The following is a 27808-nucleotide window of genomic DNA, read 5'->3' as shown; positions in this document are numbered from 1 at the left end:
TGTTTTAACCTAGAATGATTAACGAACCATAAGGGTTTTCTTAATGAAAGTCTATGGGACAAGGAGACCAATTAGGGGGGCTGCTATTACAGTAACAGACTTGAGAGGTTAAAAGAACCTGAAATAAGATACTAGGTAAAGTAAATGGAGGGGAATAGAATGGATTTGAGAGATGCTATGGCAACTGAATCAACAATAAACAGAATTGCAACTTTTAAAATACAACCTTCTAAATAAGAAAGAATCATGAGTTATGAATTTCAAGTATGCTTTGTATTTAGTCAAATCATTAAATAGTTATTTAGGCACTGATATTTCCAGTTTGACTAAAAGATAAATTTTAAAAATCACAAAATAATGTAATTTCATTTTAATTGTATAATACATTAATTATAATTTATATTTTATTGTATCATAATATACTTGAGGTCTATTATAAAGTAAAATGATAAAAATACTTTAAAATATATTTATTAAGTACCTATTATGTGCAAGACACTCGAGATATGAAGACAAAAATCAAACTACTTGTCCACAAAGCAGGTGGTTTGGTTCTTAACCCAAGGTCCATGAATAGTTTTAATATTGTGATATCTATTTCAATATTAGTTTCTTTTGTAAGCTTATGGTATTTTATTTTATGTATTTAAAAGCACTGTCCATAGGCTTCCATTGCCAAAGGAGTTCATGACATGAAAAAGGCCAAAATCCCCTGCCCAGAGAGTTTATATTCTAGTGGAAGGATACAAAAAATGTACCCAAATAAATATAATACAAGACAATTTAAGGAGGGCAAAGGCACTATGAAGGGGAATATCAAGAAAGGCTTTAAAAGAGGTAATCTGAGCTAAGTCCTGAAAAAAAATTAGAATTTTAAGAGGCAGAAATGAGGGACTACCTTTCAAGGGAAGAGGGCTAGCCTTGTGTAAAGGTTCAGGTGTGATCTGAACTACGGAGTTTAGAAGGAAAAAAAATTCATGAAAGGAAATAGCATGGAGGAAAAAAGATTGGAAAGTAGCATGCTGCCAAACTGTAGAAGGTCTTAAATGTCCTGCCTTTAAAACAGCACCAAGGGCAGCTAGGTGTCACAGTGGATTGAGCACCAGCCCTTGAGACAGGAGAACCTGAGTTCAAATGCAGCCTCTGACACTTGACAACTTCTAGCTGTATGAATCTGGGCAAGTCACAGTTTAAAACAAAACTAAAATAAAATAGCACCAACACCTTTTAAGAAAGGCAATTATTGTTTTTTGTAAATCAATAATATTTTATCTCCTCTGAATTTTTCAAGTGTAAAGTATCATAGTAAAATGACAGAATATTCAGGTAATGTTTACTTTTGGGGGAAGAATTAATGAGCCACTTTTGACAATTTATATTATATTAAAATACCGGCATAAGTTAGTTTGTATATAAATATTTATTAAAATTACTCAAGTTAAGTCATGTATAATTACAGAGATTTTTGATATCAGATAAATGCTGTATAACAAAACACTACAGATTTTTAGTATCATATGATGATACCCCATACACAATGACTATAGTTCTTAAATAAATATATCTAATAACATTATCACCCAAAGGAATACAAGATCTTCATAGGTTTTTAGTAAAGACAAATTTCAAACTGTTCAAAAGATACCAGCCCAAGAGCTACATTCGCAAACATTTAGATATAAGTATACTGGTATAATGTTTTTCAAAAAACCTGGGAATTTGTTTCGGGTCATAGACTCATAGCACTAAACTAGTCCCTCAGAGCTTTGCTTTCCCTAAGTACGATTAGATTCAAGTGGAAAAAAGTATATAAAGCCTACCAAAAGCAATTAATCTATTAATTACTAAAGGTGATACTTCTTGAAAGCCGGTTGTTGCAGAGCAAGAACCTAAGACAAAAAAAAACTTATAGTGCCTTTTCCTCACTATTACACACACACACACACACACACACACACACACACACACACACACACACACACACACACACACACACTGTAAGCTTCAATCCAAACTTAAAAATAAAAGCACCTGAGGATACTTTTTTTACATTTGATAACTTCAAATGAACCATTAGAGGGGAACAGTTACTAACAGAGACTAAACCACTTAGGTGAGATATATAAACTTGAAGAACTAGGCAGGTGGAAGTCTACTTAAACAAAAAACTGGTTTAATAATTTAAGTGTTCTTACTTAGAAATAGCAATAGATGGTTCATCTGTTTTTCCTTATGACTTTCTAAATTTATGGGGACAAAATAACCAAAAGTTTCATTGCACACATTCAATTGTTTCAATAGATTTTTCAGATCAATTTGGATATTCCATCCAAAAGATTGCAACCCATTATGTCCTAAGCATTTATGATTCCCATATTTCTTCAATATACTACATCTTGATATTATATTGCTACCAAATGAACACACTAATTCTTATTGCTCAATAGGCTGCCCGTGAGATGATGAATTCTTTGGTCACAGTAACCTAAAAAATACAGAAAAATATAAAATGGCCCTCAGTTCTGTGCATCCCCTTTCCAAGTCTTCAATAACAGTAGTAGAATGACAGGAAAGGGGGACAAAAGTAGTAAGAATAACAATTTAAAACACTAATTTTAAATCATAATATCTAAAATAAAAACCTAGCAAATTTAATGACTAATCAATTGTTACTATCGTGAAGAATTGCAGATTGTAGATGCTGTCTGTCCTTTGTTCTTTAAGAGGACCATGACATCAGGGAGGTGATGTTATGACATGCAAGAGAATTGGATTTAAGTGAGGGGGAAGACTGTGCAAACTCACCAACCTCCGGACCCATCTGGGTCCAGTGGCCAGATACACATTAGGACAACTGGAGATGGCCCAGGATGCAGTGGAGGACCTTGGACTTTTCAAGCTAAGGTCTTTAACAGGTCTCAGTTTGGCTGAGGCAAAGCCCATTCAGATATTAAAGTTTATTACTAAAAGTAATACTTTTAACAGTGGCAAATGTTAGACAGACTGCTTATGTCTACAACCTGATTCCTACCTACTTTTCCAGTTTTCTTACATTTTACTCCTCTCTACACTCTGACACTGTCAGTCACTCTCTTCTCTTTGATTCTTTCTTCTCTCTAAATTTTCATGACACTGATCTCTTCTGGTTCTCTTCTCAACCTATCTGAATGCTTCCTCTCAGTCTCCTTCACCCAAATCACACCCTCTAATCCTCAGTGTCCTCCCAAGTTTCCGTCCTAGACCTTCTCTTCTCATCCTATTTTACTTCGTGATCTCATCACTCCCATGGATTCATTTATCATTTCTGTGCTGATAATTCTCAAATCTATTTATCTACCCCTAACCTCTCTGCTGACCTCCAGTCTCACATCTCCAATTGCCTACTGGACATACAGAACTGAATATCCTACAGATAACAAACTCAACATGTTTAAAACTGAACTTCTCAGAGTCCTTCATAACCCACCCTCCCTCACCCCCCACCTTTCCAATCTTCTTACATCTTACTCTCCAAATACTAATAGGTAATCCATACTCTTTGATCCAATGACAATGGCCTCCTTGTTGTTACTCAAACAAAACCTTCCATCTCCATACTCTCTATCTGTGTCCATGAACAGACTACTCTCCTCCCTCTTGTCTCTACCTCCCAGTTTCCCTGGCTTCCTTCAAGTCTTAGTTGGAATACCATCTTCTACATGAAGCCTTTCCTGATTCCTCCAAGAAAATATGGACTGTTTTCTACCTTTTTTTGTATCTTCAGCACTTAACACAGTGCCTGGCACATAGTAGGCAATTAATAAATGTTTATCAACTGACTAATCCAACTATGCTGACCTACTTGCTAGTCCTCATAAACAGCATTCTGTATCTTCCATCTCCTTGCCTTTTCCCCATATTTAGAATGTTGTCTCCTTATTTCTACCTCTTAGAATCTCTGATTTCCTTCAAAACAGCTCAAATCCCACATTCTTGCTGGAAGTCTTTCTCAGTTCCCCCTTAGTTGCCAGAGTATCGCCCTCAAAGGTTACCTTCCACTTACTCCATATGTACCTTGTATGGACCCAATTAAATACACATCAGTTCCTCCACTTGTAAGAAAGTTGAAGGCAGTAACTGTTTTTACCCTTTTAAAAACTTCTTTTGCTTAGTACAGGGCTGAACTGTAAGCAATGTTAAATGCTTGACTGATTTAAATTGGACACATATGATTTTATTTTGGTGTTTTAAGATATCTAAACTTACATTCTTACATTTCTCTCATCACTTGGTCATGTCATGGTTAGTGAAGTATAGAACTATGATCTCTTAACTGGAGTTAACCATATACATTAAGGGAACAACAAGCTCTTACCACAGGCTATCCCTTATAGAGCTTAAACATTTTCCACAAATGAAAACTCCCTGAAGGACTGGAGATTGAGACCTTAAAAGGAAAAAAAAAAGTTGATCTACTCATTCACCATGTTTTGTCTTTTTATTTTGTAAATGCAAATGGTCTACCTTCAGTATGCACTATCAAAATTAAGATATAGTCAAAGAAGTAGGAGATAGGAGACGGGTTCTAAGACCAGGCCATACACCTCTAACTAGCTCTGCAACTTTGAGCAAATAACTTGACCTCATTAGGTCTCAAATGCCTCATCTATAAAACGAGGGAGTTGGACACCATGGTTTTTAATGTCTGTTACAAGTTCTAAAATTCTATAATTCTAGATGAGAAGGCCCTAGTGAGAAGTTCTTTCAAGGGTTAAGTTTGGCAATAGAAGAAGGATCACAACAATGACAGCCTTCAACCCCATGAACACATTATCTGCCAAATTTATCCTAAAAATGAGAGGTGTTTTTATTTGGTGTTTTTTGGTAATAGTTATCTCCTTTTAAACTAGGTAAATAAAAAATGCCACAAGAAAACCTGAAAATGTGTTAATGAAGCTAACAAAATGGAATGCTAGGCAACAAAAACAAATGGCCTAGCATAATGGATAGAACCATGGACCTAATACTCAAAGACCTGCATTCAAATCCTACCCTGTATACATATCACTGGCTACATGACTTTGGGCAAGTCACTTAACCTCTCTGAACTTTTTCCTTCATCTTAAAAGGGGGATAGCAGTCCTTGCCCCAGAGTTATGAGAAACAAATGAAAAAATGTCATACTTTGAAAGCACCACAAAGTCTACAATAAATCTGAACTATGAAAAAGACTAAGAGGATAGATGAAATTCTACCCTTCTGCCCTCTCCACACCCCCTTCCCAAGGTGTAATGGGAACAGATCCTATCTTTTCATCCCACCAAATTTTTTTTATCGGACTTGCAAAAGAAATAGGTCCTTCAATAGTTTCAGAAGAGCTTCAAACATCATAAAATTCATTTATACCAATGAAGTAAGTAAGCATGCCCCAGGATCTCTTCATGGCTACCCAAACTCCTCACCCTCAATGACCAACAAGCATCCTTTGTCTTTGCCCCTGACTGGCAGGTGTGTCTCTCCCATTAAAGTCCTATGTGAACATGTTACAGTGCTTGCTTTGCTCCTTCAGTGCCAGTAGATGGTGTACAAGCTCAACTCTACTCCTAATTACTGAGGTTGTCAATTTATGTTTATGCTGATATGCAAGTGAATAAATATTGTTGTACTGATTGCACATAAGTACTTTTGTTTTGAATAATCATGCCAGAATCCCTTAAGGAAAACATATTAAGCTACCAAAGCTAAAGTATGTCACATACCAGTCCACCCCAGGGAAAGTGTTATCTTATACCTAGAATTCGGGGTCAACACAAGGCCATGAAATGATATCTGAAACCTAGTTACTATTTATTCATACTATATAAAATGACTTTTAAGAAATCTCTTCCAATTTATTAACACATCAAATTACTGTAGGATAACAGTTTAGGATGCTGTAGTGGAGTCAAAGGACCTGGGTTCAAATACTAGTTCTGATACTTAATATTTGTATGACTTTGGACAAGTTACCCAACCTCTTTCAGGCTCTCAATTTTCTTGTCTGTAAAATGAGTGGATTTGACATGATAACACTAAAGATCCCTTACAATCCTAAATCTATGGATGTGAATTGAAACAGTGATGTGAAAGAGAACACAGGATTTGGAATTGGAGGAACTGCCTGAGTATAGATTCTAGTTCTAATACTTATAACTATTATGATCTTGGACAAGCCATTTGTTGTCTCAGTCCCCTCCCCTTCAGTTATCTTTCATTTGTAGTAAAAGGGGATGAACTAGATTATTTTTCTAAAATTTTCCACTTCTAAATCCTATCAACATAAAACTAAAAGTAAACAGAAATGTACTAAATAAAGTTTACCAGTGAATTTTGCTTACAGTATGCCAGAGTGGTCATATACTTTTCTTGGTGATGCTTTAGAAAAACATTCAAGGTGTTTACTATTCTCATTAAACTAAATTTCAAGAGACTTGTTTTTTTAAAAGAAATTTAAAGAAACTGGCTTATACATTCTTATACAATCTGAAAATTAGATATTCTTCTAGTGGGCCTAATAACAGAAAAAAATTAATAACATAAAAAAATTTTTACTAACAGTACAATTTTCCAACAATTTACTGTTTTGCCACTCAAGTCAAAAACTACTGATAAGTTCTTTTTACATCCAAGTATATTAGAATTTAGAGAAATATATTGCATGTTAACACAAATCAATTCCAAATATACAAAAGAATCCTCAAACTGACTATATTGCGGTATCTGAATGAGTTATTTTATTATGAGTGTTATGGAAAGTGCCATTCCTCCACCAAATCCTTATAAATAAACAAGATAAATCCCAGCAACAGTGAGCATTAGATCAACCATTAGAAAGCCAAGTTTTTGCCAATGGAAAACAAATGGCAAGTTTTAAGTTTTTATGTGGATCCTGTGACAGAATGTTATTCAAAGAGCAGTCTGAGATATTATCTATAAAACTCTCAGCATAGTACCTGGCACATAGTAGGCCAGGAAGCAATAAATGTTTATTTCCCTCCCTTCTTCCTTTCTGGCCAAGTTTGAAGAGGATTATCATCAAAATACTGGCCATGATTTTTGAACAAAGCAACTCATGAAAACAAGTACTAAGGGTGACACAATCTGTATGGGTAAAGAGAATACCCACACTGATAAAATCTTTTGCAGTACAATATAGTAGTTTTCATTTTGGAGAGTAAAATTTAACTGTATGTAGCACTGTTGTTTGGCAACAATTTGGTACACTGAAACAACATTTAAATTCTCCTGAGTTTCTTAAGTTATTTATTCTTAAATTCTCCTAAGTTTCCTTTATAGTTTTGTGCGTGTCTACATGCCCACAGGTGCAAGGAATAAATAAAACTAAATTATAATTTCAATTTGGAGGCAAGTGGATAAAGACAAAACTGCTTACATGCAGTGCTGCTCACATCTATGCAGATGGTAAAAAAATGTAATGCTAAAAATTCAAACAAACTAACTTCAAACAACTAACTTTTCTCTATAAATCTGTCAATCAAAAGCCAAGAAAGATAGGTGCTAGGATGTTGCAGTCTCATTATGCAGCTCACTACCACAAAAAGTAATCAGTAATACAGCATGACTGTGACAATTTAAGCTCCAACATTCAACATCTTTTTTTGTTGTGTAATCTTTTGAACCACAACACAGGATAAAATAAAAACAAACCTAATGTTACTTAAGGATGATGTTGACAAATAATTATGATTAACTGCTTAACACATATGAAATGAAAAATTACTACTCTTTTATTCATATTACATTTAATAGACTGTACCTGGTCAACTTTAAAATAAAAAATAAAGTCTATTATAATATTAATGTCTCTGTATGTTTGTTAAAACTGCAAAAATACTGCCTCAAAATTCATTGAATTACCCAGTGTTGCTAACTCATTCCAATCTCACTCTTAGCCTTTTCTTTAAGGAGAGATTTTCTAAAGATCATTTAAGGGAAGAGGGAGAAGAAGCAAGAAAAAATTCCTCAACTAAGACTTCAAGTTCTTTTAGTTGTTTAGACTAATTACAAGTTCGAATTATTTGAAAGCCACCATCATTCAATACATAGAGATGCAGTGAAGTTTCAAAGACTGGAGCACAATTTCAGATCCAGGATAGAAGGAAAAAACTGTGACTACAAATTAAGCTAAAAAAAAAAAATACTTCCCACTCAGAAATCAGACCACCAAAGGAACCAGCAATTTATTCATCTAATCTAACTACTGTTTCCTTCTAAAATTTCCCCTCAACTTACTAGTTTCTGCCAAGTCCCTTCTCCCACATGAAAAAGGCATTAACAACTTTAAAAAGTGAAATATAAGAAAATATTAATATTTATATAGTCAGAAAAGAACAATCAGGCAGAGCTAGATGTTGAGACTTAAAAGTCATGCCACGTATAAGATTATAAGGTTTCAAATGACAAGATTTGACCTCTAACTTGTCTCAGATTTCACAAGACAGGCAAAAGTTTTCCAAATTTTGTACCTGTAAAAAAGATAATATAAGTTTACACAATTTAATGTTATGATAAATACTAATAGGCCTCTACTAAGTCCAAGAATTAAAAAGTAATCTCCTGAATTTTTGAAAGTATATAAAGAGGACTTAATCATAAAAGACAGAAAGAACAGTAGGAGCACTAGACTTTGAGACAAAAGAGACCTAACTTTAAATCCCTATTGTGACACTTGTATAACTGTGGACAAATTACTTAACCTCTTCTAGTGCCAGTTTTCTCATACATAAAAAGTTGTGTGTAATTACCTCCCAAGGCTGCTGTGAGGTTTAAAATGAGACAATGCGTATAAAAGTGCTTTTCAAACTTTAAAGACCTATATGTCAATTATTATTTCATCTACTTAGAACATAGCACTTCTACCTTAGCGTGTTAGGTGCTGGAGGACAGTTTGTTTTGTTTTGCTTTGTAACTCCTGGTGTTTTACAGTGCCGGCAAATAGCAAACTTGTTAACTGAAAATAGCTGGGTTCTTGTTGGCTTCAGAAGGAGTACTGAGCATTCGTATAGAATACATACAGATTTTTTTTCTTCATATTCTCTCATATGTTAAGATTTTCAAACTCATCATTATCATGGACCAAAAATTGATAAATTTCTTATAAGTTTACACTTGTTCTCCATCTAATAACAAATATAGATTAATTTTTATAAAATAAATCAAGGTACCACATTGTAAGTATTGCAGAGTGCTTCTATTACTAAAGTATACTTTGTTAGAGCTCTGATTTCTTGATTTGTAGTTATTTCATAACCATTCATTCACTCAACAACCATGACCTTTCACTTGCAAGGCTCCAAGTGTACCTGGTACAAACAAAACAGTCCTCACCATCAAGGAGTTTACATTTTATTCAAAGGAAACTAACTTGTCCAAGTAAATACAAAGTATATGAAGAACAAATAAAATGTAACTGGGAGGCAGTATAGAAAAGGGAGGGGGAGTGGCTAAGATAAGGAAATCCCACACTAAGAGATGGCACTTCATTTTAGCCTCAAAGGGAACTAAGGATTAAAAGAGTCGGAAATGAGGGAGAGTATATTAGGCAAGGGAGAAGAGGGTGGAGAGAAGAGAAGGGAATATGGGGGATCCTATGCCAAAGAACAGAGACAGGAGACAAAATATAACGCATACATGCGGTTTAGCTTAGTTACTCAGTTACTTACTCTGTAGTTCAGCAGAGTTATCATTGTGAAATCAGTCTAGAAAGAGAAGTAGGCACTAAATGATAAAAAGCTTCAAATGCCTAACACAGGAGTTTATATTTTGTCCTAGAGGGCAACAGGAAGCTAATGAAGCTTCTTGAGCAAGATAGTGACACAGTCAGACCTGTTCTTCAGGAATATCAATTTAGCAGATACATGGAAAATTGATTAGAGAGGGGAAAAGACTGGAGCCAGGCCTATCAAATATGAGGTTATTGCCATAGTCCAGGCAAAGGGGTGATGAGGGCCTGAACTAGGATGGTGGTTCTGTGAGTAAACAGAAGGAATGGATAAGAGCAATAATGGAGACAAATAAAACTTAGCAAATATTTAGACTGGGGGGCAAGAGGGAGGTATTGTAAAAGAAATGTCTCAAAGATTGTAAATCTGGGTGACTAGAAGAATGGTAGTACCCTCTACTACAAGGAGGGTGAAATTTAGGGGGAAAGATAATTAGTTTTTTGGAAAATGTTAAATTTAAGATGCCTCTGGGACATTCAGGTAGAAACATCCCTGGTAATATGGGGTTTAATAATGGCTGGTAATATGGAATTTGGACTTAGAAAAGTTGAATAAATCAAAAAAAATTTAATAAGCATTTACTATGTGCAAAGAACTGTGCTAAGTACTGGGGGATAAATGAAAAGTGACTGATATGTAGATTTGGGAGTCATTTGCATAGACAATAACTGAATCCTACAAGGAAGGAAGGAAACAAGAATTTATCAAGTGGCTATTATGTGTGAGACACTGTGCTAAATGCTTTACAAATATTATCTCATTTGTTCTTTACAACAATCCTGGGAGGTAGGCCCTATTATTATCATTTCTATTTTCCAGCTGGGGAAAAGAGAGGGAAACAGAAGATAAGTGACTTTGCCCAGAGTCACATAGTAAGAGTCTAAGGACATATTTCAACTGAAGTCTTCCTGACTCCAAGCCTAGCTTTTATCCACTGAATCCCCAGAAGGCCAGGAGACCAAGAGAGAATGCACAAAGAGAACAGTCTCTAGCAAAGAGTTCTAGAGTATACTTGGGAAGACCTGAAATTGAACTTACATTTACCAGAGCAACAAATTCACTCTTCCAGTGTAACACAAGAGAAGCATCATGGTATAGTCAATGGAAAGAGTACTGAAAAAGTTAAAAGTTCTGTTTTATAGATTATCTAGTTGTGATGTTGGCAGGTTGCCTCCTACAGGGTCATTTCATCTAAATAAAATGAAAGGGTTGAGCTAATTAAGGTCCCTTCCTCTCAAAGTAAATCTTTTATTTTTTACAATAATTTATTTATAATTTTTGGACTAAAACATTTCCATAACATAGTACAATTAGGAAGATGATTGTATATGAAACTGCAAATCTACTGTACAAAACTTGCTATTCCTTTCAAAAATACAACAAATCATGTAAATTTTTCCCTTTTTCTTCCTCCATCTTAGAAATAAATGGCTACCATTACAAAGAGATGTGGGCACGTATGTACATAAAATTATTCTATACGTTCTTCTACTTATTTGCACTTTCTCTAGATGCAAATAGCATCTTTCTTCATGTGTTCTTTATAGTTAACCTGGGCATTTATAATAATAAAAAAAACTTATTTGCTCAAAGTCATTCTTAAAACAATATTCCTGTTACTATATACAATGGTTCTCTTGGTTCTGTTCATTTCCCTCTTCATTATTTTGTGCAGATCTTTCCATGTTTTTTCTAAAATCACTGAGCTCATCATCTCTTATAGCACAGTAGTATTCCATCACAATTATACACCACAACTTGTTCATCCATTCCCCAACTGATGGGAATTCCTGCACTTTCCAGCTCTTTGCCACCAGAGTTGCCACAAACACTTTAGAACATATAGGTTCTTTTCCTTTTCCCCTAACCCTCCTTGGAAATAGACCAAATTAGTGGTATTACTGCATCAAAGGTAGTTTAATAACTCTTCAGGTATAATTCCAGATTGCTCTCCAAAATAGTTGGATCAGGTCCTTTTTTTAAAAAAAAAATCTCCAATCATTTGTGGGGAAGAAGGAGAAATATAGCTATTAGGGCTAACTAACCAAGTCCTACCATATGAGATGGACATTACTATTTCATTTATTCAATCTGGACCTCAGGACCATTTATTTTGCCAGCAAAACCCCAACTCAACGCTGTATTAAAAAAAACAAAAAAACCTATATTTAATGGGACCTTAACTATTCCTGATCATTTTCTCTAAGTCAACTTAACTTTTTAAAAACAAAATGGAAAAAGGCATCTTAACTTCTGGCCTATATCTTAGGCACTTTCAACTTCCTAAATCCTACAAGGAACGCTTGGTCTAGCATGGTTAAAGGTTTCAGCTAAAATGGGGATCATGTCAAAGTGATTTGGAGAAAGATGAGTTGTTCTGGGCATGTTGAGCTTGAGGTTCCTTTGGGACACTTAAGGGGAGATGGTCTTAGAAATCGACAAGAGATAATTAAAAAAAAAAATTTAACAGAACCTATGGGGCCTGCTCCAATTGGTTAGCATTTTCTTATTCTTTTAGAAGAGCTCTTAGAGGCAGTTTTCAGACGAAGAAATCAAAGCTATCTACAGTCATATGAAAAAATCCTCTACATCACTATTGATTAGAGAAATGCAAATTAAAACAACTCTGAGGTACCACACCTCAGATCTATTGAATTTGCTAATATGGCAGAAAAGGAAAATAATATATGTTGGAGGAAATATGAAAAAATTAGAACATGAATGCACTGTTGGTGGAATTGGGAACTGATCCAACCATTCTGGAGAGCAATTTGGAACTATGCCCAAAACTGATTATACCCTTCAACCTAGCAATACCACTGCTAGGTCTGTATCCTAACAAGATTTTAAAAGGGAGGGGGGGTAGGAGAAAGAAGGACCTATCTGTACAAAAATATTTATAGTTTCTCTTTTTGTGGTGGCAAAGAATTAGAAATTGAGGGGATGCCAATCCATTGGGGAATGGCTGAACAAGTTGTGCTATACAATTTTAATGGAATCATACTGTGCTTTAAGAAATGATAAACAGGCTAATTTCAGAAAAAATCTGAAAAGGCAAACATGAACTGATGTAAAATGAAGTGAGCAGAACCAGGAGAACACTGTATACAGTAACAGCAAAACTATATGATGATCAATTGTGAATGACTTAGCTATTCTTAGCAATACAATAATCCAAGACAATTTCAAAGACTCGTGATGAAAAAAAATGCTATCCACCTATAGAGAATCAATCTGAATGTTGAGATTGAAGTTTATCACTGTTCACTTTATTTTTTTTATGATTTTTTTCTTTGAGTCTGTGTCTTCTTTTATAATATGACTAATATGGTAATGTATTTTGCAAATTGCTTACTCTCTCAAGGAGGGGGAGGTAAAGAAGAGGAAAATGTGGAACTCAAAATTTTTTTAAATGAATGTTTAAAATTGTCTTTATATATAACAGAGAAAAAAATAAAATATTATTTTAAAAGATTTTAAAAAGAAGGGAGCCCATTAGGTAGTTGCTGCTAATGTTCAGGTCCTCCCCCTGAAAGTTGTAAAGGCCTAACTTCCAAAGGGGAACTATAATAATTGTAGAGAAAATTTTTTCCCCAAAATTAGATAAATATTCCTATCCAGAATAGTAAGGTAGGGTCATATAGAGTGGTAAAATCAGAGTGGCTAAGTTAAAGCTTTGGCTCCAAGAAGTACTGTGTAACCCTGAGGTAAGCCCCTTAAACTAGTCTGTGTATCTGCAAAGTTAGTATAATCCTCAAACCATCCATTCTCAGAGGTTAGAGTGAAAGAAGTTAGAGTGAACCCTCACAATGCACTATACTTCAGTAACAGAAGTATATGTATTTATTTATATGTCCTGTATAAAATGCTTTCTCCCAGAAGTCATAACAATTCAAAAATATCATTGAATTATATTATTCCATTCCATTTCAAGGTAGCAGATAACAGCAAGAAAATGAAAATATGATAACCCACAACTGATTCAATGAGTCAACCAGCATTAATTAGTGAGTGTCTGTTGTGTGCACTGAACATTCTAATGACACTTGAATGAGAGTGCCTCACTCCTTTCTGGAGAGAAAAACCTACAAACTTGTCAACCAATATAGTATGTGTACTGCAACCTTGAACCTTCAACATTCTACCAATCTCCAGAACACTGATTTTTGTATCTATAAACCAGCCTTAAAAGCTGTCCCCTTTATAGTATCAAAAATCAATCTACCAATATAAAGAAATACAATTATGTATACAGGCAAAAGATAATCTTTATTCTTCTCTTTAGTAAATGCATAAAAGTGTGCCATAGCAAGTATAGAATGGGGCTTGGAGTCAAGAGGACCTAGATTCAAATCCTACATACCTCAGATACTTAATAGTTACCTAATACTAAGACTGGACAAGTCACTTAAAATTTTTGTATTCCTCAGTTCCCTCCTTTGTAAAATGCGCAGACTGAAATTCGTGGCCTCTAAAGTCCCTTCCAACTCTAAATCTTACGAACCTATGACACATGGAGGGAGGAGGAAAGTTGAGGAAGTCACTGGACCTCTCAGTTCTCTATGTAACTCTTAAGACTATTAAACTGGTGTAAAGAAAGTTTTCTTACCCAGGAGTTCCTTGTATCAATGAAACCTATTTATATTAAATACATATGCTAAATGGGTACACTTCTCTAATTATTCAATTTTGAAGTACAAGGTAGGCCAGTAGCTGCCCACCCTGAACCATCAAGGACATGCTGATTTTTAAATTATTCCAAAAAAAACTACTTGGATCCTGAAAAATCTTACCACTGCTTATTTCTGCCTTAATTCTACCCTGTATCTAAATGTCAATATAAATTTCAATTTCTCATTGATATTTATCATCTCTTCTCCTTAGAATCTCACAGGTACCCACAACTAGCAATTATTTATATCAAGTGATTTAATAAAGAAAGCTAATTTCATTTTCTTCTTTTTCTTTTTAAAAGTTACTTTTGTTGTTCTAGGTAAAGGCAAGCTGGCCAAAAAACAGCAATTTCCTCCATTATTTATAAACTGCCTTAAAATGTGGCCTGTTTGGTATACCTATCTTTATTATTCTATACCAAACTAATGCAACCATTTTTTCCTGTTCTTCAAAAATGATGCATTCCCATTTGAATCCAAATTTTATCACTCATCTTTATAGCTAGCCACCTCACAGGGCTACTGTGGGAAAAGTATTAAATAAATTAAAAGCTATTGTCATTTCATCTTTCATGAAATCAGAGACATTTTTCAAATCATATTTAAGTAACACTAAGCTTAAATCATTCTCATAAAGAGATTCACCTACTTCATTCCTAAAATTTTATAGAAAGCACAAATCCATTGAAATTTTTAAAAATTGGCTAAATTTTTTACTTCAAAATTTCATTTTGAAATTCTATTCAAATTAAAACTTCTTTAAAAAAAAAACCTCTAATCAAAGAAATTCATTATTTACAAGCTGCACCTTCATGCAGGGGAATTTTTCAGCATACCAACATGATCTCCTTGTACTTACTCAGTATTTTAAAATTTCTTCAAAACTTAGCTCTAATAGAATAAATTCATACTTTCTTTTTAAAATCCAAACTTTATAAAATAACTTTACTCTTTCTACAGTGTTAATTCAAGTTTGTGTAAAAAGTGTGTAGAAAAACTTGATTAATTCGAGTTTGTAAAAAGCAAGAACTTTTTCCAAATGACTGCTATGTTTGTTTGCAAAAGTCTTCTGGCTGATATTTAAAATGTTATTCAATAAAAAAGTAGAGTAAATACCTTAATTTTACATTAAATTTTTTCAGCATTCCCTTTTTAATTCTTCATAATCTAAACAGTAAGTGCAGAAGATGCTACCAAAAGCAGTGACTCACCTTACTAGCCTGGTGTAGTCTGAATAAAGGTGGGGTTTTCATGATAAAGGTGACAGAACCATCAATAAGGACAGTAGCCTCTAGAAAGTATAAGATTCTAATCAATTCTCCAAAGAACAGTCCTTCGCTCTCCTAAGAGCTGCATTTCTCTATGGTTTTCTCTTTATATAGATCAATGAATCTCAAAATTGGAGGAGACCTCAGCAGTTATCCAAGTTGTACTCAAAAAGGAGAATTCCTTCTTATAATGACCCTGACAAATGTTCTTCAGCTTCTGCCTTTAGACCTTGGTGAAAGGAAACTCTACTATCTTCCAATGGCAATCTATATTCCATTTTAGGAATATGGATGGCTATTTAGGAATAGCTCTTAGTTATATAATTTTTTTTCTTAAATCAAGTCTAAATTCACACACATGCATACAGATTAAAGACCTATCTTTTACTTATACACACACATATATGTATCTATTATATTCTATACCTTTAGGCTCCAGTAGTGATTTTCATGATGAGTTTCTACCAAAAATTTCAATTTTAATGCAATTTTTACAATCTCACCTAATTGCTGAGCTCACACCCACTGAGGAGAAAAAAGTGACACACATTTTTGATTTACAAACCCATGAATATCTTTCAGAGTGTGTACAGCTATAATACACTTAAAAGATGACAAAAAATAGGTCCTAAACTTCCTAGGTTTTTGAATGGCTTTTACTTCTCTTTTAACCTAATAAATAAATGTTACTACATTCATGAATGCATCCAATTTTGAACAACCTCTAAAGCAGCATTTCTTAAACTTTTTCTACTCTCAATCTCTTCAAGCATTTATTAAAATAACTTTTCAACCTGACCTCTTCTCTAAACAATAGTTATCAATTCAATAGGATACAATTCAAATTCTGAAAAGAACGGCTAGACAATCTGATGGGCTTCATTTAATGCATCATGGATACTTACTCCTATATTTAAGGCAATAAAACCCCAAAGATCCCAATCTGTTGTTATTAAATCTAGCATAATTCCAGGGAAAAAAATCCCATGGTATAGAGAACATTTGGGTTGGAAGCAAAAGACCTGGACTGTAGTATTGTGTTTCCCTCGACAAGTCATTTTATCTTTCTGAGCATCAGTTCCCTCCGTCACTAAAATGGAGATAATATTTGTATTTCCTACCTCATAGATTTTTTAAATGATCCAATAAGATACTGCAAATGTGGCCAAGCTAAAAAATGTAAGCAATTACTATTCTACATAGATCTTCAATAAAGCTTATTTCAAGAATGGTAGATTTCTAGATTTCCTACTTATTTACAATCTATTTGGAGAAGAGGCAAAAAGTTGTCTAACAAATTCTATACAAACTCAGTATTTTATAGCTAAGCAGCATGCCCTAATAAATATTTAGATTTTACATAGTAACTTGGGACTCAAAATATTAAACAGTTATACAGGAATGGAATCTATCCCATGGAATAAAGGAAAAAGTACTGAGCATTTTACCTGATTAGCGTAAACATGTGGCCAAGTCTTACTTACTCTTCACCTGTAAGGGTGTAATGGGTACATAAAAGATTCTTGTCTTTCTCAAAGACATGAGTTCTCTGGAGACTCTTCCTCTTAACAGATGTCAGAACAAAAAAAATGATAAAAACAAGTTCTTTCTTCTATTGGACAGGTCACGAGGGATGTGTGCTAGGCATCTTTTTAAAGTTCACCTCACCTCTTAATTCCAGTTTTACCATGAAGCCTATCCCTCTCACTTGGGTTTACAACTTTTACTCATCAGAACATCACAACATTTTCTTCTACTCTTCTCTAATATGCTAATCATGAATTAGTGTGTATCATATTCTGCATGTGTCTTATCCTCGTGCTCAAGCTCCACAAGGGTAGGGACTATGTCATAACTAAACTTTTTAAAAAAAAAATCATCTCTCCTCCAGCATCTGGCACAGTGCCCTAAAGATACTATAGGCACCTAATACCTTTGTTCAATTTAATATGCAGAAATTCAATCTCAAAACTATGGGCCTATCTGGACATGATTAACAATATCCTTAGGTACAAGGAACATGTATGTAATTGGGTCCTTTAGCCTGAAAAAGAGAATGAGGACTTGTACCACCACCCTTACATGGGAGCCAGGAAGTATTCCCAAGTTAAAATTTAAGCTTTGAATCACATTAAAGATTCTAGAAAAAAATCCCTAAACTATTTCTCCTAAAGAACTAGAATTGAAAGGTTTTGAAAATTGTTCTAGAATACCCTTTTAATTGGAATAGAGTAAAAAGGATCCTGTGTCAAGTGTACTCTGCATGTAGCCCACAAGTAATGTTTCTTCCATTGCATAAAAGAGTATTGGGGTAGGGGTATACATAGAATGTTGTTCTCTGTATCAAAAAAAAAAAAAAAAAAAAAGGATAATCTTCTACCAATAGAGCACATCAAAAGACTAAAATTTTGGGGATACTTCAACCAAAGATGTGCTGCTGAAACTTTTCCCTCAAATTCTGTCCAAACGACATAAAAAGTTATAGGCATATATACATTTGCATAGCACTTTACAATTTTATACCATAATATTTAAGACATCTATTTCATTTGATCCTCACAACAACCCTGTGAGGTAGGTGGGGTGGTTAAGTTTTAGTATCCTATTTTACCAATAAGTCAGAGTGATCACTTGTCTAATGTCACAAACTAATAAAACGATAGATCAAAAAACTAAATCCTTAAGACAAAAAAAAAACTGCCTGTAATGAGATCTCTCCCATTAAAATTCCAGAATATGGCTAGGGATACTGACTTAAGTAAATAGGTGTTTTCATCTCTTCTACTCTTATCTACAACGCTGAAGCTAAAGGAACTTTTTACCTCATGACAAGGAGACTACTCTCAAGTTCTCAGGAACAAACTAAGAATCAGTTCAGTAAACAGAGGTATGTTATAACTAGTTCTCTCTCCTTTTTCTCTTCCTCTCCCCTTCCTGGGGCCCCCCTCTTCCCCCATTTCAGAGTACTAAATATGCATCCAAGCACTTCCAATTAAAAGGGTAAAAGTTCTTAGCCAAGGTGGATTATCTATAAGCCCAAGGTAGTACATGCTCCAGACACTCCCCACAACCTAACTTATGGCAGAACCATGCCTACTTAAATATTATCTGCCCCACCTTGATTTCACACATTCATTAGGACATTTGTTAAGTACCTACTAAGTGCAAGACAAGGATATCAAAGGAGGTACACAATTAAGACACATTTTCTTAATTCTGGAGGCAAATCTCAGCCCCGACCCCCCACCCCCTCTAAAAGACTCAAAAAAGCAAAATATCTGGGTTTGTAAAATCTCGGTGCAGTTTTGGATACGGACTGCATCTGTAATTTCACTAATATAAAGAACTCCAGGATGAATCAACTCCCTCTACTAATGTGCACAGGCACCTCCTCCATAACTTATAGTTTTAGAGTTGCGTCGAGCACTTAGAAGCTAAATGTCTTGCGGAGAGTCACTCTGCAAGTATGTGTCCGGAGGTTAATTTGAACTCAGGTCGGCCTGACTCCAAGGCCTGCTGCCTTATCCATTATCCTCGGCTGTCTCTTTTTATCCTATTCTGGAAGACCCCTTACACACAGTTTAAAAGGGATAGAGTTCTCTGTAGCCCATGAGCGGTTTTTCTCTTTACAGGATGTTCTCACATAGAAACACAAGGGCATATATAAAGTTATACATGTATGTATAGGTATGCCAATAATTGAAAGGGATGAAATAGCTGACTGCAAGACATGACCTGAGTTACAAATTAAGAATCATACCACGGGCAACCTCATGTGCTACAGAATCAGGAGAAGGGAGGGACTCTGTGGTATCCCGTTTTCCCTAGGGTCCAAAGCGAAACTGTATCTGGGTCTCAACCTTTGGGCAGGAAATACTCCCAGAACAAGGAATTCAAAGACCCTAATTCTCTTTATGCTAAAAAGGTGCCCTAGGGTGCCAGATGTTGCTCAGGCTTTCTAAAGACCACGGGAGCTATCATTCCAAAGGGGAACAATGCACCAACACAACTTTTCCTCTCAATCTTCAGAGTGGATTCTCAACAGGACAGGAAATATTTTTCAGGTCACGTTCGGCTGTTCTTTAGAATGCCCATTTCCCATAGCTACCAAGACGATACATTAACTAAAAGCCTCTTAAATCCAAAGGCAAGAGAACTCATATGGCGAGCATCCAGCTCAAGTTTGGGAAGGCGGGGAAAGGGGCCTTAATCCTTCTCCCCTCCGAAAAATAAAGTGGTGCAGGTGCTCGGCGGCAGTCCCCGATTCTACTCAGTCACAAGGAAGGGACACTCTGACCGACGCCCGCTCCCCCTCCAAGCCCGAAAGTGGGTGGGGGAGGGGCCATCAGGAACCCCTCACTCCCCTGAGGGGCCGGAAGATGAAGGGCCTCCGACTGTCTCCTCTTTCCCGGTGTTCAGAGGGCGTGGGGTAGCCCGAGGAGCCCGTCCTCCCGGTCCCCAGGCTGTAAGATGGGGCCGAGTGCGCAGTAGGCCCCGAGCCGCCGCCATGGGCCCCACTGGCTGTCAGGAGACAGCTCAGCCGAGAGAAAGAGAAGCATAGAGAACTCACTCCCCAACTCGACCGAGGGGGAGCAGCACCCCCGGGGATGGTGGAGGGGATCCGGGAGGCGGAGAGAGGAGACGTACCTCCGAAACCTCATCTTCATCACTGCCGGAGCCGCCGCCGCCGCCGCCGCCACCCCCGGTCCGGAGCACGGCGGCTGCCAGCTTGAAATCCAGCGCCGCGTCCCCTCCGCCCGCGCCGCCACCTCCACCTCCACTACTGCCACCGCCACCGCCGCTACCACCGCCACCCGGCGCGGGCCCGGCCTCCCCGAAGAGCCGCACGGTGCGGAGCCCCAGCCCGACCCCTCCCGGCGGAGGTGGCTCCGAGGCCCCGGCCGGGGCCGAGCGTGGAGTCACAGAGTCCAGGTCCTCCTCGAAGGAGCCGCCGCCGCCGCTCCCGCCGCCGCCGTCTGTCAGCATAGTTCGCACGCGGAGCCGGAGCAGCAGCCGAGTAGCCCGCGGCCGCCGCCGCTGCCGCCGCCGCTGGTCCCCGGAGCGAGAGGAACTGCAGGAGGAAGAAGCTTCTCCTTCCCCCAGTCCCAGCAGCGCCACTAACTTCCCACAGCCTAACCTGCTGCCTCCCACCCCCCCACTCGCCACTGGCTGCAGAGTCCCGGCAGCCGCCGTTTATTGGCCGCGGCTGCCCGTCGCTCAGTCCCTTCGTCACGCGCTGCTCGCTGGCTCGAGGCCACCAAGCTGCGTTGAGCAGCGCAGGCCGAGGCGGTTGCGAGAGCCCACCCTCTACTCCGCGCGCGCTAACTTCCGGTCGTTCTCTGTTCTTATTGGATAACTCCCTTGCCCATCTCTTCACAACCTTAATGTGGATTAGCCGGCCATGTCGTCAGTCCTGTTGACCCCTCACAATGGGAGATTTCATTGGCGCGATGAAGTGTCGGTCATTTGGTCACCGGACGTCGCGTGGCGCAATTGGCCGGTTAGTGTGGCAGTCATCCCGCCCCCCATCTGAGGTGACGGGAAGGGGCTGGGGAATCCCCAATCCTGATTTCAGTGCTGGCAAGAATGACGCCCAGGAATAGGCGAGGTTTGGAGTAGCATTCACCCCAGTTGGTTGGGCCTCCGCAACACCGGCCCAAAGAACCAGAGAAGGAAGGGAAAGAAGAGGGCAACGCAGTTCCCAGACACCGCTCTGAGACAGGCGCGGAAACTATGGCCGGTCAGAGAAAGTGCACCCTATGATTGGAGGAAAGAGTGCTGTCAGTCAACGGAAGGCTCCGCCCCTCCTGTCGAGCTACGATTGGAGGAACTGACCGCCAGTCAGTAAAAGCGAGCTCCGCCTCTTGGGCAGGTGAGGCTGCCCTTCCCTGCGAGCCCCACCCTCCCGCGCTCTCCGCAGCTTGCTCGGGCTTCATCTCCACCATGGGAGGCGGAGAGTCGCTAAGGGGAGGGAGAAGCTCTCGGGAGCTGGGGAAGCCTGAGGCTGCTTGGGGTCTCGCCCCCCTCCCCCCGCCCTGTGGTGAGGCTCTGGACTTGGGGCACGCGGGGCACTCTCGGGTAACCGCTCGGAGAAGTTTCTGAGGGAGGCCTTCCAGCCCCCAGCCTCGGTGACTCCGCCCAGGCCTGGGCGCGGGCAGTCGAGGACCCGGAGTGTGGGTCCGCGCCCCTCCCCCAGCCCCGAGCGGCTGCCGCGGCTTCGGTGTCACCTTCACTACCCTTCCCCCCTCCCGAGGAGTGTGTCGAAATAGGCCGGGCTCGATGGGAGTGCGCCGGCCGGGGAGCGCAGCTCCCGCGGTGGAGCAAAGGACCAGCGGCGAAAGCCCGGGGTCCGGAGAACGGGGCCCAGTGCGCCCACAGACCCCCGCCTAGGCTTGTACGTAGTAAAAGAAAATGGGCCAAGTGGAGGCTACTTTTAGGCTCCCCAGAGAAAGTTGTGCGTGCGCTTGGCATGACTGGGATGGAAGTCCTTATCGCGGCCGATCTCCTAGAACAAATGTCACAGCTGGAAGGGGCCTCGATAAATAAACCCGCTTTTCCGAGGTCACACACTTAGGTAGTGACCGAGCTAGGGACAAAATCCAGGCCTTGTGGCTACCGGGCCCAGTGCTCTTTCCACTCCACCTGCCAGGCCTCTCCCCTCAGTTAGCCAGAACAAGAGAGAAACCTTGGAGAAGCTTCAGTTGCCACGTGTCCTTTGATCCAGAAAATGTCAACATGATAATGAGTTGGCTAAAGATTAAAGATTTGACACTGCTTACCGTCTTGCAACCTTAGTAAAACGTAATTTTTATACAGTTTGATTGTACAGCAGTATTAATTGTTTCATCTGTTTTGAACTAGCAACTGAAAAATACCTGTGGAAATAGAAGCCAGTAAATCAGTTTCTGTAAAAATATTAGGATACTTGTGATGATTGGCATTGTGTCCATGGTATGATGGTTTATTTTCCTTTATGTGAAACAAATACCCCTAAAGCACATTAGATAAGCTTGTTATTTTCAGCTACTCAAAGGAGTTTATATTTAATGAAATGAATTCTTCTGTAAATACTACACAAGAATATTAAGTTAAAGAGAGTTTATTATGACTTCATCTAGCAGCTATGAAACATAATTATTTTAGATCCTCAGTGTTTTAGAATCTTGAAGTCATATAGGTCCAGTTTATGACCCAAACTAATAACAAAAGCAGCACAGCACTGCCCAACCCACTTCAAAGCTAGATGATTCATATTCAGCCTGTATACATCCTGCAACAAAAAAATAGATGCTGACAGGTAAAACATTATTAGAGAAGAGAGGGGTCTTCTTGCCATACCTACTAACTGAAAACATACTTTTGAACTATCTAAAAACTTTGTCTCTTCTAATTTATTTAAAGGAGGACTCTAGATCTCAGAAACCTGAGGAAAAAACTATCTCCCTGATGTAAGGCTAGGGAAGTGTAACTACCCAAGGATGGGTAGGACACTTGGCTCAGTGATTTTACAGATAATGTGGTAATTGAAAACTTCCAAACCCATTCTTGTACTTGCTGAATATGTAAAATAAATATTAAACATTATTTAATATTTTCAATGTGTAATAATAGTTCTCATATGGTGCCTTAATATTCAGTCTTTTACATACCTTATCACATTTGATTCTCAAAACAACACTTTTGAGATAAATGCTATTATCCCTCTTTTACAGTGAAATCTGAAGCCAGGACTTTCTTACTCAAAGTCCAGTGTTCTATCCGCTACACAAAATAGTTTTACGGATGAGGAAACTTGTGATAGAGGAAGGGAGTGTAATTCTGGAGAAGTGCTGGATTGGCAGTCAAGAAGACCAGAGTTTAAATCCCAGCTTCCCACCCTAGCTATGTGACCTTCAGCAATTCATTTAACTTTTCTGGATCTCATTTTCCTTATCAGTAAAATGAAGGGTTTGGACTAGATGGTCTTCAAGTACCACAGTAGTAGATGTCTCCTTATTTTGTGATCACCTCCCACAATCACAATATGTGTTGCACATTCAAGATAAAGTTATAAATCTCCATGAGTATGATTGGAATGTGACCTCAGTTTCCACATCTGTAGAAGAATGAGACTCATATTGATGTGACTATACTAAAAAATATGTTAATAAACTAATGAAAAAATAAAACTTTGATTAGAAAGTTGAATAAATTTTGAAGAACACAAAACACTTGTAAAGAATGTTTTGTTTAAAATGAGCATGAAAACAATTACATAAAACAAGGATCAGGATAATGATTTGAGTATGAGTTGGCCTATAGAACTGTGACTCCAGTTTGACTCTTGTTTCATTTCAGGAAACATTCATGTACGTAGCTCTGTTCTGGCCCTGGAGAAGCAGCTACAAAGTCAAAGTAAGACATAGGCCTTGCCTCCGTAGCGCTCAGGTTTAGTAGAGGGTGAAGACATATATAGTACTACATAGTAAGTGCAATAGAGAAGGATAAAACAGTGCTATGTAAAGCCAAGAAGGACAGAGGAAAAACAGAAAGGGAAATTCTGTAACCGTAGAATTTCATTTAAAAATGCTATCACAGTAAACAGCTTTCTCACCAAGCCAATGATACATACTCATGAAAGCGAAGTTAACCAATCCACATTTTATTGACATGCAGTCCAAAGCTTTCTAGGACATCTAATTTCAATATTTAAATCTTATGCTTGATATACTTCAGGGTATGCAGGAAGTGTGTTTATTTGATAAGAATGATATAAGTACAGGTTGTTTCATCTGTAAAACTATAAGCTGCTTGAGGACAGGGACTTTCTTTTATTTTGTACCTAAAATACCTAGAATGGTGCCTAACTCATAATAAGTGTTTAGTAAAGGCTTGTTGCTGAGACATTGGGTGGATTGATTAATAAGTGATTGCAAATGTGTCTCCCGAGTTGCATAACTGAGCCAAATAATCCAGGTAATAATGTTCCAGGGGATGAGATGCTCCAGTATGGATTTTAAGAGTTAAAATACCCTTTACCTTCCCCCCTCAACTTCTCAACAAACTTAATTTATACTTAAGGAATAGTTTAATCAGTTAAATAGAAAAAGAACTGGAAGTTGTCCATGGAGGGACAGAGAGCCATATGGTTTGCCAGGAGTAAGACCTGAGTCCCACCAGACCCCATTGTCTATGTCACCCTGCTACATATGTGTTTTAATTTCTTTACTTTTATCCAGCAATGTAAATACTAGTGAATCCTGACAAAGAATTGATAATAGTAGGCAATAACTTTTGTTTTGTCTTGACAAAAAACTTAATAATGCCACTTCAAGAGGTAAGTGGGTTACTGAATTTGGATGGTGTTCTGCCTTTCTTTTTGGCAAGTTAAAAAAAAACAGTGGCAGTAGGGTGCAGAATCCAAATGTGCCACCATATTGTTTATTTGATTTACTCTTTGAGAGTCTACTGGGAGGTGGAGGGTAATGGGGAATGGTAATCCAAAGTGAGAATTACACGGAGAACAATTAGTCACTTGTGCTCATACCTTTTTCACTTTTCCAGAGAGAGGGCCAAAGTTTCCAGAAACTGTCTAGTAATCTGGCATCTTAGGAATTTACCCAGGTTGCTTTTTAGAGATTGTTCAGCACTGAAAGTAGCTCTTATACCTTAAATGTGTTTCTTAAATCTACATGCAATTGTGACACAGTTCAAATTACACCCCTAAAACCAGCTTTAATTCTATATAATTTTAATCCATTAACAAGTATTTATTGAGCAGCTGGTATGTGAGAGGCCTGTGCTGGACTCTGAGGAACATATGAAGGTGAATAAGACATGGTGCCTACCCTAAGTATAGTTGGGGATATACAACATGTGCACAAAGCAGAAAGCAGTAAATATATTGAGGCAGTATGGGATAAAAGGAAAGTTCACTGGTTTTGGATTGAGAAGATTTGGGTTCAAATTCTGACTGCTATTTATTGCCTATATGACCTTGGGCAAATCACTTAATCTTTCTGGGCCTTCATTTCCCAATAAAATGATGGTACTGGCATAAATTTTCTCTAAAATCTTTTCCAGATCTAAAACCTGTGATCCTAGGTATACTAATAAAGTGCTATTAAAATTCTTGGGAAAAAGAGATCACTTTCAGGTGAAGAGGATTGTGGGAGAGATGCCATTTTGAACTTGCCTTAAAGGATGGATTAGTTGCTAGCAAGAGGGAGACCGCCTTTGTTGCCAAGAAGAAGGCCCGTGGATACAGAGAATATTGCATTCATTGTCAGACATAGCTGATTTTGCTGAACTGTTTTTTTCTTAATCTTTTTTTTTTTTTTTTACAAGGCAAGGTTGCCTGCCATCCAAGCAGAGGTACTCATGTAAACAAAAACATAGAATTGGAAAAGTATAGAATAATAATTCCCATTTAAGATTTACAAAGTGATTTCCTCTGAAAGAAACCTGTGAAGTAGTAGATAAATGGAGGAGAGAAATATGAGATAAGGTTGATTGGAGCCAGATTATGGAGGATCATAAATGCAAAGTTAAGTAGTTTCAACTTCATCTTGTAGTCAGTGGGGAGCCATTGAAAGCTTTTGAGCAGGGGATTAATATGATCATAACTATATGGATAGGAAGAGTAATCTGATACTAATTTGTAAGATTAGAGGGAGAAAATATTGAAGATAGGGAGTGTACTAGTTAGGAAACTATTCTGATAGGAGGTAAAATCATAGGATTATATATTTTGAGTAAGAAAAGACTATAGTGGTCATCTAGTGCCACTCACACCACCACTTCCCTTCCTACCCCCATTTTACTGATAAAGAAATTGACGCTCAGAGAAGTTAATTGCTATTTTCTATGTCAAATAGGTAATAAATAGCAGATCTGGAATTCAAATCCATGACCCCTAATTCTAAATCTGAAACTGTTTTGATGGTGCTATACCCTAAGGGATGAGAGTCTGAATTTAGGGAAGTGGCATTGGGAATGGAAATAACAGGGCAGACTTAGGAACCATTTCAGTCAGTTGGACTTGATGTTCAGATATATGGGGCAAGAATGAAGTAGAAGTCAAAGGTGATTCCAGGCTTTTAAGTCTAGGTGAGGGAAAGGTTAAGGAAGGAAATAAGTATTTACATAGCACCTACTGTGTCTCAGATACTATACTAAGCACTTCTACAAACTATCTCATTTGATGCTCACAACAACCAGGGAAGTAGGTGCTATTATTATTCTCTCCATTTTTCGGTTGAATAAACTGAGGCAAACAGAGGTTAAGTGACTTGCCCAGGGTCACACAACTAGTAAACATCTGGGGTCAGACTTTAACTCAGGGAGATGGTGTTGCCTTTGTTTTTGTTCAGTCATTCAGTTGTGTCCAACTCTTTATGACCCTATGGACCATAGCACAAGAAGCTCTTCTATCCTCCACTTTCTCTCAAAGTCTGTTCCATGTTCATATTCTTTGCTTCTATGATATCATCTCATCCTCTGCCATCCTTTTCTCCTTTTGCCTTCAACTTTTCCCAACATCAGGGTCTTTTCTAGTGAGTCCTGTCTTTCATTATGTGGCCAAAGTATTTAAGCTTCAACTTTAGTATTTGACCTTCCAATGAATAGTCTGAATTAATTTGAGGGTTGCCCAATTTATGAAGTACATAGTGCTCAAAATGGTACATTGAGTTAGTTATAAAAAGCTTGAAATAAGTGAGTTTTTAAGCCAGTATACAGATGAGAAAAAGAAGAGAAGGGTTAAGTTCAAGTCAAGGAGAATGACTTGAGGAAAGGAGAAGAAGTGGGAGCATTCAAGTTGTACACAGGATGTAGCAAGCAAATTACCTTGGCTAGACCAGAGGTAAGGTTAGACAGGTATCATTGAACAATTAGGTTATGACCTTAAATGCTAACTTTAAAAATGCTAGAATGGACAGTAGGAAAGTACATATTTTTTTAAGTAGAGTGAGGTGATGAAAAGAGGGTTTAAGAAGAATTCAGAAAAGAACCATGGCCAATGAATAGGTTTGCTGGAGAAGGGAGAGCCTAGAGTCTGAGAAACAAGCTCAAAAACTTACTGTAATCCAGATGTGAAACAATAAAAGGTCATAGAGATGGAAATGGG

The 27808-nt window shown here is 37.8% G+C and overlaps 1 protein-coding gene across 9 annotated transcripts in view; it reads right to left on the bottom strand.

Annotated features, from left to right (window-relative positions):
- The window catches only part of ANKHD1 (ankyrin repeat and KH domain containing 1), a 118087-nt gene extending 97269 nt beyond the window's left edge, over positions 1–20818 (bottom strand). For all 9 annotated transcript variants that reach the window (XM_072630500.1, XM_072630502.1, XM_072630501.1 and 6 more), the window contains exon 1: positions 20350–20818. In XM_072630500.1, the coding sequence (XP_072486601.1) occupies positions 20350–20688 (339 nt within the window). In that variant the 5' untranslated portion in view covers positions 20689–20818. The remainder of the gene's footprint in view (positions 1–20349) is intronic.
- Positions 20819–27808: the final 6990 nt, after the last annotated feature.

Source organism: Notamacropus eugenii, chromosome 1 (assembly GCF_028372415.1).
Source record: "Notamacropus eugenii isolate mMacEug1 chromosome 1, mMacEug1.pri_v2, whole genome shotgun sequence".
Taxonomy (NCBI): domain Eukaryota; kingdom Metazoa; phylum Chordata; class Mammalia; order Diprotodontia; family Macropodidae; genus Notamacropus; species Notamacropus eugenii.
This window is presented reverse-complemented; position numbering and strand designations above follow the sequence as displayed.